General features: G+C 40.3%; 1 protein-coding gene across 3 annotated transcripts in view; it reads left to right on the top strand.

Annotated features, from left to right (window-relative positions):
• The first annotated feature begins 2,441 nt into the window (after positions 1–2,441).
• The window catches only part of Gtf3c3 (general transcription factor IIIC subunit 3), a 35,362-nt gene continuing 13,336 nt past the window's right edge, over positions 2,442–24,467 (top strand). For 2 of the 3 annotated variants that reach the window (XR_015047007.1, XM_085837338.1), the window contains exons 1-11: positions 2,442–2,658; positions 3,540–3,651; positions 7,278–7,462; positions 11,271–11,394; positions 12,977–13,168; positions 14,360–14,525; positions 17,578–17,725; positions 18,163–18,235; positions 21,075–21,178; positions 22,017–22,188; positions 23,714–23,916. Coding sequence is in view for 2 of the 3 variants with exons in the window: in XM_085837338.1 (XP_085693464.1) it covers positions 2,557–2,658; positions 3,540–3,651; positions 7,278–7,462; positions 11,271–11,394; positions 12,977–13,168; positions 14,360–14,525; positions 17,578–17,725; positions 18,163–18,235; positions 21,075–21,178; positions 22,017–22,188; positions 23,714–23,916 (1,581 nt within the window). In the remaining variant the exon portion in view is untranslated. The remainder of the gene's footprint in view (positions 2,659–3,539; positions 3,652–7,277; positions 7,463–11,270; positions 11,395–12,976; positions 13,169–14,359; positions 14,526–17,577; positions 17,726–18,162; positions 18,236–21,074; positions 21,179–22,016; positions 22,189–23,713; positions 23,917–24,467) is intronic. The other variant, XM_085837341.1, reaches the window with a different exon arrangement.

The raw sequence follows: 24,467 nt of genomic DNA, 5'->3' as shown, positions 1-24,467 counted from the left end.
GACCCACAGGTGTTGGACACTCTTTTCTTATTATGAGATTGCCAGGGGAAACAGATCCAACAGGCCTTAGAGGGAAATAGTATCTTTATCATAGAGATTAGAAAACAAATCTAGGCCAGCTGCCCACCCATTGAACACTGTGCTCAAGAGGAAGAGGCAGGTGACTCTCTGAAAGTTCAAGACCAGCCTGGTTTACATAGTAAGTTCCAGGGCAGTCAGGATGGGAGAGAGAGAGAGAGAGAGAGAGAGAGAGAGAGAGAGAGAGAGAGAGAGAGAGAGAGAGAGAGAGAGAGAGAGAGAGAGAGAGACCCTATCTCAAAAAAGAAAAGAGAAGTCATGCTTCCTTGTTCTATAATGAGAAATCTGCTTTCATGTTTTTTGATTTACAAAGATGAAATTCAGGAGAAAAGGACCTGCAAGCTTCCAGAAGAACTTTCCAGAAGAGTGAGAGACTCATGGAAAAATGGTTGCCCCAGGAGCATCACAAGTCTTCCTGAACAGAGTCACCTCTCTGTACTCTTTTAATTCAGTTGTCATGGCATAAGGTAGATCTTCTGCTTCCTTAACCTTTCCATTTTGAGACTCAAAAATTAGTCTGAAAGACCAAAATGTTTCTTCTTAGTATTTTCATCATTGCTGTATCAATTTGGCTTCATCTCAATGTAATATGGCTGTCTGACTCATCAATGGATGAATCATTGCAAGGAACTAGAAAATGAAGAACCCCTTAAAATTTAAGACATTCTGCTGTATTCTGACCTAAGAAAGAAAGAAAGAAAGGAAGGAAGAAAGAAAGAAAAGAAAAGAAAAGAAAAGAAAAAGAACCCCCCCCCAAACCCCCAAATTCCTCCCATGTCTGAGAGATGATCTTTAGCAGAACATATCTCCTCCCACCCCTGTTCACAAACCCCTTTCTCTTTACTTTGTATCTGCATATGTTGGCTTGTTATTCTCATTTTCCCAGAAGCCAACAGTAACAGAAACCAGCCTAAACATTTGGGTCTCAGCAGAGTGTTTTCCTTTCCAGATAGCCATCCTCACTTTCTCTTTCCCGCTTTGAGTGAGTCTGGAAACAGACATAGAGTCTTCCACACAGTTCCCCAACTCCCTGAAGACTTCAGGGGAGTAATCCTCATAGTTGTTTCTGCCGATAACATCAACACACTCTCTGCTCATGTATGTTTTCACGCCTGTGTAAGATCCCTCCTCAGGAGAAACACAGTGACTGAGATAGTTTTCTGCCATCTGGTAGTCCTGCTCTTGCAGGTCTTGACCTCTGATTCTGCAACCCTGCTACAGATCTCCTTTGCCTGGATTATCATAAAGATGATCAAAGATAGACTCTCGTCTTTGGAGCCAGGACTATGCTGAGCTCAACTTTGCTCAAAGTTCCAAGGCTTTTATAGTTTCATTCAACTTTACTCACAAATGTGTTTTGAATACATGTTATTAGGTTAGTCAGGTTTATAATAATGACACATAAACTAATGTCTTCGATGTTTATAGGTAGTGTCTCTAGAAAAAGAAATAGTTATAATACAAGATAAAATGCAAATCACAAGAGCTCCTAGGAGTTGAAAATAATCTCTCTCTCTCTCTCTCTCTCTCTTTCTCTCTCTCTTAGTTTGACCCCTCTCTTCCATCTCTCCCCCCTCAAGTCCCACCTCAAGTCTTTCCACTTCAGGTGTTGCCCTTTTTCATGTTACAAGCGTTCTATTATCCTCCCCACACCTCTCCTTTTTTTTCCTCTCATAGGTTCCTAAGGATTATTTTGAGAGATGTATGTAACAGATATACAGTAGACGCCCTATATGAAGAGTTAGAATCCCTTTAAAAGTTTGAGAGCCGGGCGTGGTGGCGCACGCCTTTAATCCCAGCACTGGGGAGGCAGAGGCAGGCGGATTTCTGAGTTCGAGGCCAGCCTGGTCTACAAAGTGAGTTCTAGGACAGCCAGGGCTATACAGAGAAACCCTATCTCGAAAAACAAAAAAAAAGCAAAAAACAAACAAAACAAAACAAAAAGTTTGAATACTTGGGACATAAAAGTTGATTGACATTAGAGATAGAAACCCAGGCAAACGCTCTGCCACTGTGCTGCATCCCCAGATCAAAAGTCTCCTCTAGAGATGGTTCAGTGGTTAAAAGCACTGACTGCTCTTCTGGAGGTCCTAAGTTCAATTCCCAGCAACCAAATTGTGGCTCACAGCCATCTGTAATGGGATCTGATGCCTTCTTCTGGTGTGTCTGAAGACAGTGTACTCCTATACATAAAACAAACAAACAAACAAACAAGAAAATACATACATCTTTTAAAAAAAAGTCTCCTCTAGCTGGTAGTTTAAGGGAGGCTGCGGCTTGAAAGATGCATTTGGACACTCCCTTGCCTGCGGGAAGAGGCCTGGGGCCTAGAGCGCAGGCGGAACCAGAGTGCGCGGCCGCGGCGCAGGCCGGGAAGGTTTCTAGGGAGGACGCCGGTCCGATCTCTCCTAGGCGCCCTGCAGAGCCTGGGAGTGCTGCAGCTTCCCTGGCCCGCTGCGCAGCGTCGGCCCCGCAGACATGTCGGGATTCAGCCCGGAACTTATCGACTACCTGGAAGGGAAAATCTCCTTTGAAGAGTTCGAAAGGCGGAGAGAAGAGAGAAAAACCCGAGAGAAGAAAGTGAGCCACTGGGCCCTCGGTGCTCCTCGGTCTTGTTTTCCCCGAAACCGCGTCGTGGGTTGCCCAGGGTGGACCGGGGATCCAGCAGCTTTCACCTCTCCCAAAATTTCCGATTTTCACTCCCACCCCAGTACTCAGAGCCTCTAAAGACATCTCCCCACCCGAAAGCCAGCCTCGGTGGGCGCTAACCTCCCCCGACCCCCTAATACCTGTTAAGTCGATGAGCCAGCCAGGGTGGTCTGATTAGTTCTAAACCTATCTTGCAACTAGGTTGTGACGGTGGTGGGAACCAGGCCTTTTGTTTTTGTGGTCTGTATAGGGGTCTTGGGGATCAAACTTCAGGGCCTCCAGCCTGCTGGACAAAGCTCCTCATCGCAAAGCTACATGCACCCCTGGTGCGCCTATTTTTGAGGAGTCTCCGTGTAATTTTTTTTTCTTTCTTAGACATAAAAGTAAACCTAACTGCCAGATAGTGAGGATATCTTTTTACTTTATTTTTCAAATTTTAATAAAGATCTGAACTTTAAATAGTTTCTCACTTGTTTGAAGCCAAGGGACCAACATAAAGATCTCTTGACCCTTTTGAAGTTAGCTAATGGTTTCTTCCTAGACTCATAGACTTCTATGAACCCTATGGTTTATTTAAAGTCTTAGATTGATGACATTAAAATACTTAAAATGATTCCATTTGTATTTGCAAATGACTTACCTAAGCTAAAGACTTAAGTACTTTGGAACACTTTGAAACTATTCAAATTTAGATTCCACATATCAGAGGGGAGGGTCAACTTTTATAAAGATAAGGCAAATGCCCTATCCAAGGCTGAGAGAATTAAATCCGAATTAGTTTTTGGAACTGTTTAACTAATTCCCAATCACAGAGTGTTCAGGAAAAAGGAAAATCATCACCCAAAGAAAACCCAGGTGACTCCGAAGTTCCATCGTCGTCAGGAATTGACTCTGCCAAATCCCAGGACAAAGACGCCAATGAAGGTATGTTGCTGCTGGCTTTCAATGAGCACTTAAGTAAAATGATTTGATAAAAACACTATTTGCTTTTTATTTTTTATTGCTTTTATGTTTTATTGTTTGTATTTTATTGTAATAGCATTCTATTCTTGTTTGTTTGTTTGTTTGTTTGTTTTTCATGACAGGCTTTCTCTGTGTAGCCCTGGCTGTCCTGGAACTCACTCTGTAGACCAGGCTGGCCTGGAACTCAGAAATTCTGCCTCTGCCTCCCAAGTGCTGGGATTTAAGGTGTGTGCCACCACTGCCAGGCTCAATATTCTATTTTTATCACCTGGTTTATCGGTGTTTGCTACATAGTAGCATAATATTTATTTTTTAAAAAAAAATCATTGTACAAACATGATGGTTGTTTAGGGTCTCTTTATTTTCATTTTCTAAATTGGCCTTCTCTCTCTCTCTCTTTTAGATTTATTTATTTATTTTATGTATATGAGTACACTATAGCTGTACAGATGGTTGTGAGCCTTCATGTAGTTGTTGGGAATTGAATTTTAGGACCTCTGCTAGCTCTAGTTGGCCCAGCGGCCCAAAGATTTATATATTATTATACATAAGTACAGTGTAGCTGACTTCAGACGTGCCAGAAGAGGGCGTCAAGTCTCATTACGGGTGGTTGTGAGCCACCATGTGATTGCTGGGATTTGAACTCAGGACCTTTGGAAGAGCAGTCAGTGCTCTTACCTGCTGAGCCATCAGTGGGTTGGCCTTTTCAATGGGATACTTCTTCCGAGCTGTACCAAGTTATTCTACTGTACAAACTTAGCTGGGTGGATGGGGCTTCACACACGTCATAGGTCTCATTCTAGCAGACAGACTGATGCTTTTAGTCAAGTTGACATACACTAGAGGCACCTAGGAAGGATCTTTTGGGCAGTAGGCATGTCTGTGGGGCATTTTCTTGATTGCTGTGGGAGGGCCCAGTAGTCCAGCCTACTGTGGGTGTTGCCACTTCTGGCCAGGTGGTCCTTGGTTGTCTAAGGAAACAGTCCTAGCAAACTTTGGAAACCAAGCCAGTGAGCAATGTTCCTCCATAGTCTCCGCTCCAGTTCCTACCTCCAGCTTCCTGCCTTGAGCTCTTGCCTTGGCTTCCCTGGCTGATGGACTGTAACCTTTAACCTAAATATGCCTTTTGTTTCTTAAGTTGGTTTTGGTTTCCGTTTTGTCATAGCAACAGAAAGAAAATCAGAGCACAGCCCTTATCATATCCAGATATTATACTTGGTTAGTACATCCCAACTAATTAAACCCATTACAGCCTAAATGAGCATCTCAATGAATATACATATTTATCAGTTTCCAGTGATTATATATTTTTCTTACCGGAATGCTCATCCTTACCATATCCATTTGCCCATATCAAACTACTTAAGATGCTGGTGTCAATTAGAACATAGCTCCATGTTTGGGAGCCTGGCTGGAGAGCTAAACTGAACTCTCTGCTCTTGTTCCTGAGTTGGTGGATCGTGTTGGAAGCAGAGGCAAGGAGACAGGGTTGAGCTTAGAATATTTCAGGGAAGTGGGGCAGAAAAGAGGCTAAAGAAGTTCTGACAGCCTGTGAGTCTGTGCTTATCTGCTCAGGGGAAAGAGAGCTCTTCAATAAACAGTCTCTGGGGTTCAGTTATTACAGCAGTACCACGGGGTGACTGCCAGCCTTACTGTTTAAGCCATGGGGAAAATGGGGTGTGTGTGTGTTATAGGATAGGTTGAGTTCATTTCTGGTGCATGAGAACTGGCTGGCCTCAGCTAAAATTATCCCATCAGTCCTTTAGAGGCAAGATGTTCCCCGTTCCTTAGGAAGGATTTTCCTGGAACTCTTTGGAGCTACTTGGTAGTCTAAGCATGCACCCAGAATAGAAGAAAAGTCAGTTTTGAACATCTGGCAGAATCTACAAATTGGAAAGATGAGATCTCTCGAATCATGTCTTTTCCTTCCTTGCTGTTCCTAAATGCCAATTCTTAAGGTTGCTTTCTAATTACCCCACAGCCTGGGCCTTTTAATGTTCTTTGCAGTTCATTATTGCTATACATAAAACTGTCCTGTGATCCCAGCTACTAGGGAGGCTCTGACAGATGGATCCCAGGTTCAAGACCATTCTGAGTTCAAGGCCAGCCTGAACTTAGTGAGATTCTGTCTCAAAAAGAAAAGGGGAGCTGAGGCTGTGGCAGTGTAGAGTACTTACTAGTGTAATGTGTCCAGGACCCTGGGGTTAGTTTCTACAACTCAGGTAACTTTTTAAAAGCCTGTATCTCATTACTTTGCCAAATAACTGTTTATTCTGACAATTTGTATGTAGAAATCTTTTGGATTATATATAATATGATAATGTCTTCTATGACTAATGATAATTTTGTTTCCTTTCTTATGTGTTTGTGTGTGTGTACCTGTGTGGAGACCAGAAAAAGACATTGAGTATTTTCCTTTATCACACTCTAGCTTGTTTTTTGAGACAGGGTTTCTCACTATCTTAGTTGCTATTCTGTTGTTGTGAAGCGACACCATGACCACAGAAACTTGTATAAAAGGAAAGCATTTAATTGGAGGCTCTTTTCCCTTTCTTTCTTTCTTTCTTTCTTTCTTTCTTTCTTTCTTTCTTTCTTTCTTTCTTTCTTTCTTTCTTCCTTCCTTCCTTCCTTCCTTCCTTCCTTCCTTTCTTCCTTTCTTCCTTTCTTCCTTTAACAGTTTCAGAGCTTATTCTACTATCACCATGGCTGGGAGCATGGTGGCATGCAGGCTTGGTGCTGGAGAAGTAGCTGACCCTTAAGCAGAGAGAGCAGAGAGAACAGAGAGAGCAGAGAAGAGAGAAAGGAGAGAGAGAGGAGAGAGGAGAGAGGAGAGAGGAGAGAGAGAGAGAGAGAGAGAGAGAGAGAGAGAGAGAGAGAGGGAGAGAGAGAGATATTGAGAGAGAGTGCATGTGCATGCCTGAGCCTGGGTGGGCTTTTGAAATGTCAAAGCCCACTCCCAGTGACACTTCCTCCAATGAGGTCATACTTCTTAATTCTTCTCAAATACTGATGCTTCTTGGTGGTAAATATTTGAGCCTATGGAGGCCATTCTGATTCAGTCTTATTCACTGAACCTGGAGCTCAGCAGTTGGCTATATCAGTTGGTCAGCAAACTCCCAGGATCCTCCTGTTTTTAGCTTCACATCTCTTAGGTTTCAGTTAGAGATCACCATACCACTAAGTAAAACAAAACAAAACAAAACAAAACAAAAAAAAACTTTCTGCTTTTACCTGTTTCCGTATCTGCTTTTGATTTTTCTCTTTATTTTGCTTGTATATTTGGATGAGGTGCAGGAGGTGAATCAGCCATCCCTGCAGAATAAAAGACATGGCTTTGCAACAGCTCTCTTCTCTTCTCTTCTCTTCTCTTCTCTTCTCTTCTCTTCTCTTCTCTTCTCCTTTCCTTTCTTTTCTTTTCTTTTTTGGTTTGGTTTGGTTTGGTTTGGTTTGGTTTTTTGAGGGGGAGGGAAGGGGACATTTGTAATTTACTTTCAAGTCTGTGCTTTGGTAAGGAATTTGTACTCCATCAACTAGCATTTTACTGATTTTTTTTTTCCCTCCCCAAACCTCAATGTACCTTTCCTTAGGAGAAACATCAGATGGAGTGAGTAAGTCAGTTCACAAAGTCTTTGCTTCCATGCTTGGAGAGACTGAAGATGATGAAGAGGAGGAAGAAGAAGAAGAGGAGGAAGAAACAGCAGAGCAACCCACTGCAGGCGATGTATTTGTGTTGGAGATGGTTCTCAACCGTGAAACCAAGAAAATGATGAAAGTAAGCTGTTAATTATTTTATATAAAAATGTGAGAAACTGATGTAGTTACTGAAAGGGAAGCTTTCAGTTATACTTGGGAAATAGTTCAACAGTAAGAACAAAAGCTAGGAGGCAACTACTGTCATTCATCTTTTCTTTTTAAATTAAAGCTTTATCTCATACCTGAGTACTGTATTTACATCATTTTCCACCCTGTCTTCTCCTTCCAACCCCTCCTGTATCATCTCTTTGCTCCACTCTAAAATCATGGTCTCTTATTATTATTACCAGTGTGCATGCATGCATGTTGGGGTGGGGGAGGGAGAATAAGTATATAAATTCAACCTGCTGAGTTCATTTACTTTTGTTCATATGTATATGATTTTAGGGCTCATTGCTTGGGATTGGTAACCTATCAGGGTTGCTAAGCTGAATCTCTCAGCAATGTTGATTGCCTGTAGCTCTTCATCTAGGGCTGGGCCCTGTGAGAGTCCCCACCCACATTAACTTGTCAGTTGGTACTGTCAGTCTTTAGGTAATACTTAGGTAGGCAACTATACTGTTGAGATTTCATGGGTGCATTTTCACTTTTGTATATAGAAAACACTGTCTCTCAGCAGATGTCCTGGTTCTTAATCTCCACCCCCTTCCTGCAGTGCTCCCTGAGCCTTAGATAGAGGATTTGTATTGTCAACTGTCAGCTGGTCTCTGTGTTTTGACTTTCTGTAATTGTTCTCTCTGCTGTTTTTTTTTTTTTTTTGGATTGGATATTTTCTTTATTTACATTTCAGATATTTTCCCCTTTCTAGGTCTCCTCTTCGGAAATCCCCTATCTCATTCTCCCTCCCCTGCCTCTATGAAAGTGTTCCCCTACCCACTCCTGTCCTCTTGCCCTGGTATTCCCCTACACTGGGGCATCGAACACCCTCAGGACCAAGGGCCTCTCCTTCCACTGATGACCAACATGGCCATCTTCTGCCACATATGTGGCCAGCGCCATGGGTCGCTCCATGTGTAGTCTTTGGTTGTTGGTCTAGTCCCCGGGAGCTCTAGGTGGTTTGGCCTGTTGACACTGTTGCTCCTTCCATGGGGCTACAAACCTTCTCAGCTCTTTCTGTCCTGTCTCTAACTCCTCCATCATGGACCCTGATCTCAGTCCAATGGTTGGCTGTGAGCTTCTGCCTCTGTATTTGTCAAGCTCTGGCAGAGCCTCTCAGGAGAGAGCCATATCAGGCTTCTATCAGCAAGTACTTCCCGGCATCCACAATAACACCTGGGTTTGGTGACTGTATATGGGATGGATCCCCAGGTGGGGCAGTCTCTGGATAGCCTTTCCTGCAGTCTTTGCTCCACACTTTGTCTCCATATTTCCTCCTGTGAGTATTTTGTTCACCTTTCTAAAAAGCACTGAAGCATCCACATTTTGGTCTTCCTTCTTTGTTAGGCATCATATGGTCTGTGAATTGAATCTTGGATATTCCGAACTTTTGGGCTAATATCCACTTATCATTGAGTATATGCGAAGTTTGTTCCTTTGTGACTGAGTCACCTCACTCAGGATGATATTCTCAAGTGCCATCCACTTGCCTGCAAATTTCATGAAGTCATTGTTTTTAATAGCTGAGTAGTATCCCATTGTGTAAATATACATTTTCTGTATCCATTCTTCTGTTGAGGGACATCTGGGTTGTTTCCAGCTTCTGGCTATTATAAATATGGCTGCTATGAACATAGTGGAGCATGTGTCCTTATTACATGTTGGAGCATCTTCTGGTATATGCCCAGGAGTTATATAACTGGGTCCTCAGGTAGTACTATTTCAAATTTTTTGAGGAACTGCCAGACAGATTTCCAGAGTGGTTGTACCAGCTTGAAGTCCCACCAGCAATGGAGGAGTGTTCCTCTTTCTCCACATCCTCTCCAGCATCTGCTATCAGCTGAGTTTTTGATCTCAGCCATTCTGACTGGTGTGAGGTGGAATCTCAGTGTTGTTTTGATTTGCATTTCCTTGATGACTAAGGATGTTGACCATTTCTTTAGGTGTTTCTCAGCTCTTCGAGTTTCCTCAGTTGAGAGTTCTCTGTTTAGCTCTGTTCTCCTTATTTTAATAGGGTTATTTGGCTCTCTGGAGTCCAACTTCTTGAGTTCTTTGTATATATTGGATATTAGCCCTCTCTCAGATGTAGGATTGGTAAAGATCCTTTCCCAATCTGTTGGTTGCCGTTTTGTCCTATGGACAGTGTCCTTTGCCTTACAAGAAGCATGTTTGATAAGGGGTGAGAGCTGCACTTAGCTGTGGATGTGAGGATGAGGATTTAGAGCACAGACATTATACAGCTTTAGGAAAGTAAGTGCTTCTCTATGTTCCATGGTTTCACCAGCTATGAGTAGTTGCCCAAGCTTACTGTACCGGGCATGCATTCCCTCTTGGTGAAAGGAGTAAGTCTGATAAAGTGGCCATTGGTTACACCCAGTATAGATAGGTGCCATTATTGTCTTTTTAAGAATACCTTGCGGTTTTGGTCGTGGTTGTGGTTTTTAAGCTTTACAACTGAGTATGACTGTTGACTGCTTTTCTCCATTGACTAAGGAGAAAACCTTTGGATGTTCTGCGAGCTAGTTCTCTTATAATATGAGAGTCCTCTCTTAGTGGAGGAGCCTTCCAGGTAGGTCAGTGCTATCTCTATTTCTCCACCCTCTGTCTGAAGTGTGTTTTGTCTTCAGCAAGAGAGTCTTACCTTTAATTTCTAGTAGGCAGCCAGGGCTCATGGCAGTAACCTATATTGTGTGTGTGTGTGTGTGTGTGTGTGTGTGTGTATGTGTATGTGTATTTGTGTATGTGTGTGGGGGTGTGTGGGGGTGTCTTTTCCCCTGACCAACAACTTGAAACTTCCTGTGCCTGACATAGGAGTTTTTACACACATATGGTCATATTTTTACAACGTTCTGCCAGTCCATGAGTTGGAGTCTTCCTATCTTCTAGTGTCTTCCTCAGTCTCTTCAGAGATCTAAAGGTTCATTGTAGAGGTCTCTTACTACCTTACTTAGTTAGGTGTATTTCTAGAAATTTTCTTTTCTTTGAGACTGTTGTGAATTGTCATTCATTTCTTATGCTTCCTTTTGGAAAATTTTACATAAGACTTATTTGTTTATGTGTCAAATGTTCTGTAGCTTTGCTACTAAAAGATACATTATGTAACTCAAGAGGGGTTTTTGTTGTTGTTTTGAACCAAATGTATTCTAATGAATTTCAAAGAAGTCCTGTCATATAATGTAATGTGGTCCATCTTGTTGCACGGTGTGGTTGTGCTGACTGCCTGTTTACTAATTCCTGACCATCTGACAGCCTGCATTTAATTGTAGTTTGAACTTTCAACTGGAGGAAGGTTTTTTTTTACTTTCTTTCTTCCCACCCCCAACCCCGAGACGGGGATTTTCTGTGTAACAGCTCAAGCTGTCCTGGACTTACTCTATAGACCAAGGTGTCCTTGTACTTACTGAGATCCACCTACTTGCCTCTGCCTCCTAGGTGCTGGGATTAAAGGTGTGCACCACCATGCCTGGCTTGTTTTTACTTTCTTTGGTGCTCCTCTTTGGAGAGTATCATAAAGTAATTTTGTTGTTGCCTGCATTTGAATTTTAGCTTGTCTTTTGTAATTAGATTTAACTATTAAGGCATCAGAATTATAGCTACTGAGTATCTAGTTCTGAGTTTAGAAGATTAAGAAGTTTTAGAGAGAAGTCTTCGTTATGTCGTATGTAAGTGTTTGGAGTTGAAATCTGAGCTTTATTCTGTCTTAGTCTCCATTTTGTTTTCTTTCTGGACAGGAGAAGAGGCCTCGGAGTAAACTCCCCAGAGCCCTGAGAGGTCTCATGGGTGAAGCCAACATTCGCTTTGCTCGAGGAGAACATGAAGAAGCCATATTGATGTGCATGGAAATCATAAGACAAGGTGTTTTCTGCGGGGACTTCATTGATGATAATGATACTTAACTGGTTAACCTTTAAGACAGGGACACATTTGATTGTGCTATTTATAAAATACCTTCAGAAGATAGAGGTGACTGTAGTATTAGTAACCTGCCACTTTTCACATGGATAGAGAATGAAAAACCACAGGGTGTGATTCAGCCGCAGGGTGTGTGGTTCCGTGAAAGTCAGTACTGTTTTTTGAACTCTTCCTGGCCCTTTCCTCCCCTTTCAGCATCTCGTTTTAGGAGTTTTAGACGTTTATAGCTTTAATCTCTTTAAGTCAGCCAGTTTATCCATTCATCCTGTCTCAATTGTGTTTTGCTTGTGGATTGAATATACCTTTCTACATTCTGGGCAAGTGCTCCACACCAACTCAGTTAATGCCTTGGACCCTGTTGTTTTTCTTCTTTTTTTTTTTAATGATGACTGTATTGTGTTAAAATCATATTGAAGAACATTTTAATAAATTTAAGGTTTTTTGATATTTTTATGCTTTTTGGTCCATTTTCTAGATTAGTCAGTGCTAAATTGTTTTAATCATTCTTTTGCTAAACACACATCTAAGTCTGTCATTTTATCTCTTCATTAAATGACACATCTTAGATATGTTGAAGGACATCTTTAGTACTGATTGTGACCAATTGCTTCTATCATATTACTTTTCTGGATGCTGTCAGTTGCCCTGCAGAGTGTTTTGGGTAGTTGTTATACAACTAATGTATTCTTTCAATATTGTGACATTGCCCTTTAATTAGACTTGATCCTTTTAAAAGTCTTACTGTAATTTCTAGGATTATTCATTAGGGCAACTTGTGGCCCCTACATATTTTCCCAGCCCATCAGAAATAGGATTAACCAAGCATTGCTTTATGATATATTGCTTGGTTCTTTTTTTCCAATATTATTTATTTCACCTTCTGTTTATTTGGGAAATATTCTTCGAACAATCTCCAGGAGTTTTTGAGGTTTTTTTGTTTTTGTTTTTTAAAGAAATATAGATTAACTATTACATTTGACATCCTTGACTGAGATGCTGTTTGGGTACTCTGTTGTATCCATCCTCTATGCAAAAGCTTGAAATAGTGAAAATTCAACCCACTGATGGGACTGTAGCTTCCTGGGGTGAAATCACCAAGTTTTTAAGCCATACTTAGTCTTACTAATGAGAATTTCATTCAGAAGGTTTGGTAGAAAGCAGGGTTTTTATGAAATTGTATTTTGTTAAAAGAAAATAATGCTTAAAAATGACTAGGGAGGCTAGGGGAGATCTCAGGTTTGTGACCAATCTGGTCTACAAATAAGTTTGAGATCAGCCTGAGCTAGGTAGCAAGAGTCCATCCCAAAAATAAATAAATAAAAATGGCTAAGAATGTTTGAAAAATAAAGAAAATATAACAGAGTTTTATATTCAGTTATGTTGAATTGTTTTTATAATTCTGTTGGAATGATTTAGAATTTAGTTATTAGAAAAATATCTATAGTTTGAACTGTAGTATCAATACCAGCTTAAGCCTATTCTTTTACCCAGTGAAATTTATTTTTTGTTATTTTTATTATTATAGCTCCTTTGGCTTATGAGCCATTCTCTACACTTGCCATGATATACGAGGATCAAGGTGACATGGAGAAATCATTGCAGTTTGAGTTGATTGCTGCACATTTAAATCCCAGTGACACAGAAGAATGGGTTAGGCTGGCAGAAATGTCTCTGGAACAAGATAACATTAAGCAGGCTATTTTTTGCTATACAAAAGGTAATGACATTTTTCTTGTGTGAATGGGAAGAAATATTTTTCTTATTTTATTAGTTGTTACACAGTGGGTCATTAGTGCATTTATTCTTTTGGGTTATGTTGTTACTCCAGGTGTTGTTTCTCTTTTTTAAATTGTTTGAAGAATGGACAGTTGGAGAACTGTCACTCTTTCCTTCTCTTTCTCTCAAGTTCCTCAGTCCTCTCATGTCACCCTCTCAGTTCATGCTCACCTGCTTATTAGTGTGTTTTCGTGTGTGCATGGAACCTGCTAACTCCCTTTAGCTTGACTTATATGTCCATGTGGCCAGGGGTAGCCACTTGGGATAGGACAGTACCCCCCTCTTCCCTGGAAGAGGCTGATTTTCCTTTTCCCAGTATCCATTGATCACCTGTAGATCTTCTAAGGATGGAACTGTGCAAAATTTTCCTTATTCATTTTGGCTTATCAACTAGTATTATCATTATGCTGGGCTTGTTTAGGCAACCATATTGTGAAGAGTTGCATCTTCCAGGCCATGTTTAGGGTGTAGTGTTTTCACAGCAGCATCCAGACCCTCTAGCTCTGTAGTCTTTCCACCTCTTCTTTTGTTATGTCCCCTGAAGTATAGATGAGTGTTGCAGAATTATTAGATACATAATAGGTTGTTTCTTGTGTTCGTTGAGTTATTCTGCTAGCCCAAATGTACTTGTTTCTTATAGTCTGTTATGGCATATATCTGGAGCCCTTTGTTCTTTGTTTGGTTGTGACTTACTTTATATTGTGTTGAATGTAGCACAAAACTAGGTGGCTGAACAATGCTTTAGATTTCCTACTGAGCTCAGTGTTGCTTTCAGGCAGTTAACTTTTTGTGACTTGAGTGACCAATAAGAATTAGTGTACAAAGTAAAGATATCTTTCTTTTTCGTTTTTCGAGACAGGGTTTCTCTGTGAAGCCCTGGCTGTCCTGGAACTCACTTTGTAGACCAGGCTGTCCTCGAACTCAGAAATCTGCCTGCCTCTGCCTCCCGAGTGCTGGGATTAAAGACGTGTGCCACCACACCCAGCTTAAAGATATCTTTCTTATGAAGATAGATTTATTCCAGAATATTTTGTTGTTGTTTTTACTGGGAAAGTGTTTATTATGCTTTTGAGCTAAGTCACACTTCTTTTGATAAATATGTAATTTTTATCTCTTTGCTTTTTCTTTCTAGCTCTTAAATATGAACCTACTAATGTCCGTTACCTGTGGGAGAGATCAAGCCTTTATGAACAGATGGGTGATCATAAAATGGCCATGGATGGCTATAGGCGCATTTTAAATCTTTTGTCTCCATCTGATGGAGAACGTTTTATGCAGTTGGCTAGAGATATGGCAAAGTAAGTTTGAAGTGAAACATATGTACATATATGCCATTACTAGGCATTTTGCAAATCTAGACTATTTGAAATAGAATGTACTTTGCATTAAGGTCCAAAGAAAAATTTTGTCTTCTATGTTTTATATTTGTCCAATTCTAGCTGGGTTTTGTTGTTGTTGTTTGTTTTGTTTTAGTGCTTTTGGTTTCCTGTGTGTCAGCTGCATGACTGTTCAGAAAGTTCTGTCTGTAAGCTTGGACTTGCAGTGCTCAGAAGCTGAGAAGTGAGGCGTGCTTCTCAAGGACATTACCATGCTTCTGTAACTTAGAGGAAGTTGTAGATATTTATGATGGTTTTAAGATTTTTTTTATTGCAGATGTGTCAATGAAATGTTTGCAATCTGAAATATTCTATAAATATCTTGAGTCAGTACTAGAACAGTATGTTAAGTAACATGTTTGAAGAGCACGATGCAACATTTTTTCCTGGGTTAACTGTCTTGATTTTGGCATATTAGAATTAGCCCATTAATCTAATGACTTATATTCTGATGCTCTTTAGCTGTGAACTGCCCCTTACCCTCTCAGGACAGTCATACATGTTTACAAGTGAGGGAAGCAACTCTAAGTTGATGAGCAATGAGGGCCTTCCCAGATCATCTGCAGTTCATTTGTAGCTACTACTGACTAGTCTAGTAGAGCTAAGGAATCATGATGTGCCCTGAAGATCAGTTTATTTTTCATATATATTGTATATTATGTGAGGAGTGGCAGTGGCCAGCTGACTGATTAGGCTTTGCTTTGGTCCTTTGGCCTCCAGAAGTATTCATTGAGTGTATCTTCATATAAGCAGTGGACAAGGAACCAGGATGTCTAGTACCAAGCAACTGTTAAAAGTTTTCTGCCCTTATGGAGGTTGTAGTCCTGTGAAGGGGATAGGTAGCAAGCAAGTGACAGCCAGATATTTTATAGATCACATTGATAAGTGATGGAGACAAATTAAACAGGGAAAAGTGATAGATGCACAATGTATGGAGTATGTTATTTTAAAACCAAGTTTAGTGAAGGGCCCAATTCCCTGTCTCCTGGTGGTCTTGTCTGAAGGGAGCTGATACTTAGGAAAGAGGAGCCAAGTATGTTCAGGGAACAAGATGGAAGCATTCAGGACAACACAGCAGAGAGCTTTCAGAGGAGCATAGCGATGGCCTTTGTGGTGTGTGGCAAGAACTTTGGCTTTTACTCTGAATAGTTTGGAAGCCACTGAAGGCTTTGAGTAGAAAAGTGACATGATTTAACTTAAAATTTAGGTGCCTCAATTTTAGTTGCTCTTTTGAGCAAAAATTGAAGAGTGAAAATGGCAGAAACAGGAAGTCTAGTTTGAAAATTACTGAAATGATAGTTGGGAGGGAAAATCATAGCTTGATCAGGGAAGAAATAGCTAGTAAAAAGTAATCTATTCTCTGTAACTTAAAGTTCATCTAAAGATTGATGTACTGATGTGAGGACTATGTGTGTGTACACACGTGTGTGCCCAGGCTTGTGTATGTGCTCAGCTAATCGGGAAGAAAGGAAGAGAGGATGGTGAAAGAGGCTCTAAGGAAGGGCTGACCAGGCAAAAGAGAGGAGACAGCCAGGAGATGGAAATGTCCAGTGCAGGGACAAAATGAAGAGCATGCTATTCTAGACTTCCTGACGAAAGCACTTCAGTGAGGTAGGGTAGTTGTCTTTGTGGAGCAATGCAGACCGGTCCCGTGGCCCAAACGCTGAGAGTTGGTGATGAGGATTAGCTACCTGGAGATCTTTTTTGGCCAAGTGATAATAGTAGCAATCATGGACCAGGCCAGATGCTTCTAGCTGCTTAGTCCCTGATCTAAAGAATTCAAAATAATGGTCTACACAGTAGCAAGGAAACTTAATTCAAAAGTGAAAAAGTAATAATAACAATGAATAATAATAATACAGATCAGAAAGAAACTGCAGGGCACACAGGCGAGAAAATATTCAAGTGCCCCTGTTAATTCCTTTTGGGAGTCAAGGGAAGGAGTTTGGTTGCTAAAGGCCATAGTATGGGCAGTTCTCTATTTTGACTGGTAGATTAAGTCATGTGTTTGCTTTCTTACTGTGCATAATGCATAATCCCTTCTCATAATGTATCTGATTTTAATCATATGGACATTCAATTACACATAAGGCTAAGATGGGAAATCGGGGACTCTCTCTAACATGTCCTTAGGGACACATGTGTCCAATTGAACACAGAAGGCATATGTATGCAGGGAGGGCCTGGGACCTAAGCTATTCATAACGGTTGATTGAGTGGTTTCCTTGTTCATAAAGGTTACTGTGAATACTGAGAAACAATCTGGTTTCCAAGCCTTTTTAAACTTTGATAAATGTGGAAGCCTGGCCTGTCACATGCCAGGCACCATCCAGTCAGTGTAATAGTCTGCAGCAGTGTACATCTTTCCTGCTGCAAAGGAGGAGAACTCAGCATCCGTAACCAGTGACCATTCATAGTTCTTAGTTTTTTTCTTTTAGCAACACTGAGGACTAGTCCTAGAGATGATGAAGTGAGCAGGGTGATGGATCAGGTGGTCATGAAGACCTTCCACTTCTGTTTACTGGAGAGGTAGGGCTGATCAGGGGTTAGAGTTAGTTGATGGAGGATGTACATGTATGCTAATTTACTTTCTGGTGTTGACTAAACACTACACAGCCTGCTGAAAGAATGCAGTTCTGTTCCTGGGGCTAACTTCTTTTTCTCAAATACCCTTTCAACAAAATAAGGTAAGTCTTATTCCTACTTGTGAGTGTATGTTTCTGAATTTAAGGATTAGTAGTACTAAACTTGGAATGGTGTTACTGTTGCCATATTTACTGTAGGAACCTTCTCCACTGGCATCAACCCTTTCTCTTGATAGCACTGGTGCCAGCCTATCACAAGCTTGAAAATTATAAGTATAGTATGGTCTATGTTTTAGAATTCAGAGAATTTAGAATTGTTAGAGGGCTAAGCAAGGCAGTGAGTTTTATATCAGCATTAGCTGTGCACTCACCTTCCACTCCCTTCTTAGGAGTTACTATGAAGCCAATGACAGCGCTTCAGCTATAAACATAATTGAAGAAGCTTTCTCAAAACATCAAGGCTTAGTCTCCATGGAAGATGTTAACATAGCAGCTGAATTATATATTTCCAACAAGCAGTATGACAAAGCTTTGGAGGTAGGAATGTTCGTGTATGGTTGTCTTAGGTATAAACCTGTGCTTGTCTTCCAGAAATTCTTAGAAATTAGCATCTTATCATTTGAATTATAAACTAAATTATATTCAAACTATGAGAAAGTAATAGATTGCTAGATTCTGTGTGAAATATAAATGATATTGCCACTGTAGAGCCCTAAAGTAGGAGGTCTCAGTAGAGCTATTTCTGTTGAAGAAGGTAGTTTAGTTTGTGATCAGACTGATACATCTTTGGTTTTTAGTAAACATGATATAGTAATGTTAAAGTTTCACAGTTAGAATTCCTTATTTAAAAGGACTATATTTTTTAATACTATTTTATGTTGTAAAAACTATTTGAAATAAACATTCACAAAAAGGTTTTTTTATATATAATTTTTATTTCTCTAATTTTTTCCATTTTTTTTTCTTTTTTTTAGGTAATTACAGATTTTTCTGGAATTATCCTAGAAAAGGAAACTTTGGAAGAAGGCACCTCAGAAGAGAATAAAGGTTGTAGTTAACTTCATGCAGGAACATGTGCATAGCCCTCTTTTTTGGGGGGTGGGGTGAGGCAGGGTTTCTCTGTGTAGCCCTGGCTGTCCTGGAACTCACTCTGTAGACCAGGCTGGCCTCAAACTCTGAAATCTGCCTGCCGCTGCTTCCCAAGTGCTGGGATTAAAGGCGTGCGCCACCACTGCCCGGCTGCCCTCTTTTGTTAGATGCTGTGGGGTCTTGAGTTGGTAGGTTCCCAGAGCATTGTCTGCAGCGGGATTCTAATCTTCTTACGTTGTCTTTTAAGTAATTTTTCTTCTTTTGTTTTTGTGTTGTTAGGGCTGAAATTCAGAGCCTTGTGCCTGAAGGACAAGCACTCTACACTGAGATAGATTACTAGCCTTGGTTTATAAGCAATCTTAAACGATGGTTTGCATTTTTGTTTTGATATGCCCATCTGAGCTGGATGATTCTTTGGTCCCTGTTCTGTTTCACCGACTTATGTTTGTTTTATTCTGTTATGTTTGTTTCTTTTTTGGGGGATGGGGGACAGGTTCTCACTCTGTAGCCTAACCTAGAACTTACCGGGTAACCCAGGCTGGCCTCAAACACATGACAATGCTCCTGCCTTAGCCTTCAAATGCTAGGATTATAGGTGTGCATCGCCATACTCCACTCCTTATTCTTAGAAGAGAGTAAGTTCCTGAGTAGATCAGAACCTTAGGTACTTCTAAAAGGGCTGTGAGTAATCTACTACTGAAAAGTCTACTTTAACCTCAGTAGCTTTCAACGGTAGGAGCTGGTATGATTGTCCTGCCCTGTGTGACAGCTCAGGATACAAAATCACAGTGCTGAGGAGTTTTGTGCCTTGGCAGGGTCCCTTCCAGCTCTTGTATGACCTTTTCACCAACTAGTCTGTGAAAAGGTTAACATGTGTGATTTCTTCTGTGTTGTAACAAAGTTTGTCATTTTTGTGGCCATAGTGTGTCCAGGGATGACCTTGAACTTGTGCTGTCTTGTCCCTGGCTTTACAGGCTTTTGTCACTACTTGTAGTTTTATTTGGTGCTGGGGATTAAACCTAGCTCTCTGTGCATGCTAGGTAAGCACTCTGCCAACTGCCTTACAGCCTCAGCCTTTGCTTGAGTGTTTGTGCTTTTCCTTGTAGCCTACCCAGGCTGGCCTCACACATTCAAGGCAGCTGACTATGACCTTGAATCCCTGATCCTTCTTGCTTCTACCTCCCAAGTGCTGAAATTGCAGGCATACCATACCATACAGGTGATACCATACCAAGGGTTTTTTGTTTTTTGTTTTGTTTTTAAAAGGTAAGCTCCTTACACTGTCCTTACTAACAAGTTGTCGCCCCATTTAAATGCTTTGCTCAGACTGTGGTTGTCTGATTGAAGGGGTCCCCCTGAAGCTGGTACATTCTGTGGTTTAGATGACACCTGGAGTTTCAAGTTCCCCTGGTTTCCCGAGTGCCTGCTTACCGTTTAGATATACCTGATACAAATTCTGCCTTATCTACTATTGAGATTGTGGCTCTGTAGAGCTATGATTTGCATGTGTCTCGAGTTTCTTGATTTGAGACATCTTATAGTCAACAGAAAGTTGACTTTTACTTTGCAATTTGATGTAGAAACCAAAGTTGTTAGTTTATACATTTATACCAAGTGTATCCTTAGTAAGTGTATTTTGTTAAATAGTTATTTGGGATGCTATATTAAAACTTTAGACTTCATGATCTACAAATAGAAAATTATAGAGGCTTGGAAGTCTAAGATTAAGGCATGAAAGATTTGATGTAGTACCATCTTGCTTTGAGGACACAGAGCTCCCTTAGGCCTCTTTCAAAGGACATGAATATACGCATTCAGACCATGTTAAACAATAGACCAAAATGCTAGTATTTGGAATATAGAGCTTGTATCTAAGTAGAATCTCATTTTAGAAGTCACAGAGCTCATTACAAAGACCATATTGGTTAGTTCTTTGTAGGTGAGTGACTATAGATACCACCTACAGAAAGAATATGCTGTAGGCACTGCCTTGAGTCAGGTAGACTTGGTGGTATGTGTTTTCAGGGAGCTTAGGTCTTGAGTGAGCGAAATTTCATGGTAGGAAAATTGTGTAAAATAAATATCAAAGTTAAATTTGTGTTACCAGTTACTATCATGGATTCACTGTTAACAGTCAGTCTCCTAATCAAGCCATATTCCTATGGCTTAGTAAAGTCTGTCAATGGCAAATTCTGTAAAACATGATAGTGTATATTGTCATTATATAATGATATTTTAAATATCATTTTAAGTAACTTAAATTTGATTCTACTGCCAAAGGCATATCACTAATATCTTATATAGTTTTATGAAATGGAAACAAACTGATTTGTAATTTAATGTGCAAAATAAGAATTAAATGTAGGTTAGAATTTCTTTAATTTCCCAGAATTTTAATAATCATGTTGCTGTAATAAAGTTTTAGAAAAGCAGAAAAGTTTTTAATTTTTTAAGAAGCATCTCTATAGTAAATTCTAAAATGAAGATTTGGAATACAAAAATTTAAACAGAAAGATTTTGTATATCTAGTCAGTTTTATCATTTAAATCCTGTGTAATCTGGTAAAAGAAATGGAAAGTTGTGTATAAGTCGATCTTAGGGAAAAAGGCAGGATAAGTACAAACAAAGGGCAGGCTGAGGGCATGAGAAGCTGCAGGTAGACATTGGCCAGAGTGCGTACTGACTAGGGTCTTCCCCCGAGCAGTGGAAATGGGATCTGTGTACAGGCTGGAGTTGCCTTAGCTTGCTTTACATCCTGAGCTCACACATAGGAATGCCTTGTCTGATGTTCACCCAGCTGCTGAGACGGTTACCTGCTCTATACCTGACAGCGTGCCAATAGACATCACGGTGAAGCTGATGGTCTGCCTCGTACATCTCAACATCCTTGAACCCCTCAATGTAAGTAGTACTGACAGCTGCACCTGCGGGAGAGTGCTAAAACCCTTCCCAAGTGCTTACTCTCCTTCCCACGACTAGAAATTATAACCCAACCTTAGATTTTCATATTTCTTAATAATGGGAGGACACAGTAAGCATCAAATTATTTCCATAGGAATGGCTCATAAAAGCAAAGTGGTTTGGAATTGGGCTTGGCATTTACTTTAGAATGAGAACTATCCAAACATGAGAAGGTGGGATTTGCCTTCAGTCTATCAAAAATCTTATAGCTACTCTTTTGTTTTTCTTTCTTTCTGACTTTTTTGGAACAAGTATTTCATTTAATTAAAAAAAAAATACATTTGGAAATCTGCTTTGTTGACCTTAGCATGAGGTATTGAGTAAAACAAATCCTCCCTTCACAGATCTTTGGTTCTAGGAGATTAAATACATTCATAAAATATGCAAGTTATCAGTTGGTGAAGTGTTCTGAAGAAAAACAAGAAATATACAAAATGTAGAGATGGGAGAAAGTTCTAAGTTTTTAGTAGGATAGTCACCTGAGGACATGACATTTGGGTAAGAAATGAGAGAATGAATAGCTTTTCATAACATCAGCCAACTCATGGAGCCAGAGGTACAGGCTGGGTATTGGGAAGGCACTCAGAGTGATGGATGGCGTGCATGTGTGTGCGATGCAAGTGTGAATCTTTTTAACAGCAATACAGAAGTGAGCAGAAAACTGAACCAAGCTGCTTTTCTTGGTCCGTGCTGCTTCCTGGCTTATGTCAGGTAGCTGATAAACAGATGTGGTTCTTTGTAATGAGTGTTTGGCCTCTGTTTTTTATTTGGAGTTTAGCCTCTTCTGACAACACTGGTAGAACAGAATCCTGAAGATATGGGTGACCTCTATCTTGATGTTGCTGAAGCTTTTCTGGATGTTGGTGAATATAATTCTGCCCTTCCCCTGCTCAGTGCCCTGGTTTGCTCTGAAAGATACAACCTCGCAGTGGTTTGGCTTCGGCATGCAGGTAACACGTTTGTTTTGGAAGAGAATCAGACTTAACCATATAGTCAGGTTAGAGTGTATGTTCCCAGCACGGTAGCCATTTTAACATAGTAGAATATTGATGCCTGTTTCTGGTTTTGGTGTAAGATTAGTATTTAAGTTGTCTTGCCAGACGACTGAGTGCTTGCCCATACTTGTCATATCCTTCAGCCCCTTCACTTAAGGAATGCCAGGATCTTCTCCTGACTTAGTGACATTAAAAAGATCAAAGCCACAGTGCTCTCTACCTAATGATGCTGACCTTGCTGCAGCTAGGGTAATAATGTATATGCCCCTTAAATACCCATCTTTCATGTCTCATACCATATAGTGTGTATGCATATTTAATGTTATTCAGGGAGAAAATAGTTAATATGCTTTTCAGTGCTGTTTGAGCCACACATGCAAGGAGACAGTTGAGGAAGCAATCTGAGGCAAAGTATTTCGGAAGTCATTGCAGTGAAAAGGACCCTGTGGAATGAGCTAGATCGGTGTTGGGGCTGCTAGAATGCAAAGAAGAAGCCAAATGGTTGATGGAGGAGTGGAGGAATTTTACTTCTGAGGATTCATTTTGAGGCGTGGAGTGGGATAATGGGAATGACTTGATATTGGGGAGATATAAAACTGGGGTGTCCAGTAACAATGTAAGTGAAGTGGATATTTGATAGTAGTGAGAAGTGAGAACTGGAGAGTCTCATCTGTGTGGGCTCATGATGTCATATGGGAGGAGTGAGCTAGCTCGCTGTTGGCAAATTAGGAGAAGCCGGTACCCTAGCTTTTATAAAATACTAATTTTAAAATATGTAGGCAGTTAATACTTTGAATAACCACTGTGCCATAATAAACATGTCTATGGATTAAGTTGGGTTTCCCAGTCATAAACTTTGGATACATTAAGCTGTTTCCTGTGGCATGATCAGAGTGTACATTTGGGAACAGACCTTATGTTAGTGTGGCTAGGTGATTATTTTGATTATTATATAACATTCAAAAATGCCAGTGAAGACATGGGGAATGCTTAAAACATAATACTAAGTGAATAAAGACATACCAAATTGAATATAGACACTGATTTAGAGCCCTTTAGTAGGTAAATTTTGATGGGGTGAGGCTGAGAATCTAGCTCACCCCATTGAATGCTTACCTTATATGCATAAGGCTCTGAATTTGACTCTAGCACCATTAGGGGAAAGGATCAGTAGCTTGATCATTGGATTGACCAATTGATAGAGAATAAGATAGTTGCTTTAAAGTGCTAACAATATATATTCACTCCTTTGTTGTTATAATTTTCTTATATTGCTCTAATATTTCTTTAAAATGGGAAAAATACTGCCAGGTGAAGCAATATAAACTGGTAACCTACACTTGGGAGGCTGGTACAGGAGGACTGCAAATCAGTGAGGTGTGTCATAAAGTCAAATAAAATAAAATTACTAACTATATTAGGAAAGGAATAATTTTGGTCAATTTACAACTTGAGAATTAAATATCTTTTAACATCTTAGAATGTTTAAAGGCCTTGGGCTACATGGAACGTGCTGCTGAAAGCTACAGTAAAGTGGTTGATCTGGCTCCACTCCATTTGGATGCAAGAATTTCACTTTCCATCCTTCAGCAGCAGCTAGGCCGTCCTGAGAAAGCTCTGGAAGCGCTGGAACCCATGTATGATCCAGACACCTTAGCCCAAGATGCGAATGCTGCACAGCAGGTAAGCTACATCACATGGGGCTTCTCTGGGTAGAACTTTCTCCTCCTCTGCTACAGCGTTTGAGTGTTGCTTCAAGTTTATACAGCTATAGCCAAAGCTGTTAAATTTAGTGGCATAAACAAACTAAATTTAGTTTGTTTTGAAATGTGTGTTGTATGTCCTAGGTAGTGCGAACGTGTGCATGTTTGTATGTCAGAGGCAGACATGGGGTATCTTTCCTAGATTTCTCTCCACATACATTTATTTATTGAGAGTCTCTCACTGCACTTGAAGCTCATCTATTTGACTGGCCAGTGAGCATCAGGGACCCTTCTGTACTGGGATAAGCTCATTTGCCTTGTCTTTTGTCTCAGGTCTTTAGGCTTGCATGGCAGATCATTTTCCTAGCCTCCAAATTGAATATAGCTTTGAAAAGCCATTTAGTCTTAAGTTTTAATCACTTTTTATTAGTTACAAATTTTAGCTTCTAAAGTGTTAGATTTTAATTATTATTATAAAGTATTAATTTTTTAAAAAGCAAATGTTCATAAGAGTCTGGTTTCTAAAAAATT

This window comes from Mus caroli, unplaced genomic scaffold (genome assembly GCF_978045245.1).
Source record: "Mus caroli unplaced genomic scaffold, Mus_caroli_1 scaffold_1, whole genome shotgun sequence".
Lineage (NCBI taxonomy): Eukaryota > Metazoa > Chordata > Mammalia > Rodentia > Muridae > Mus > Mus caroli.
The sequence above is the reverse complement of the archived record's forward strand: the minus strand, read 5'-3'. Positions and strand labels throughout refer to the sequence as shown.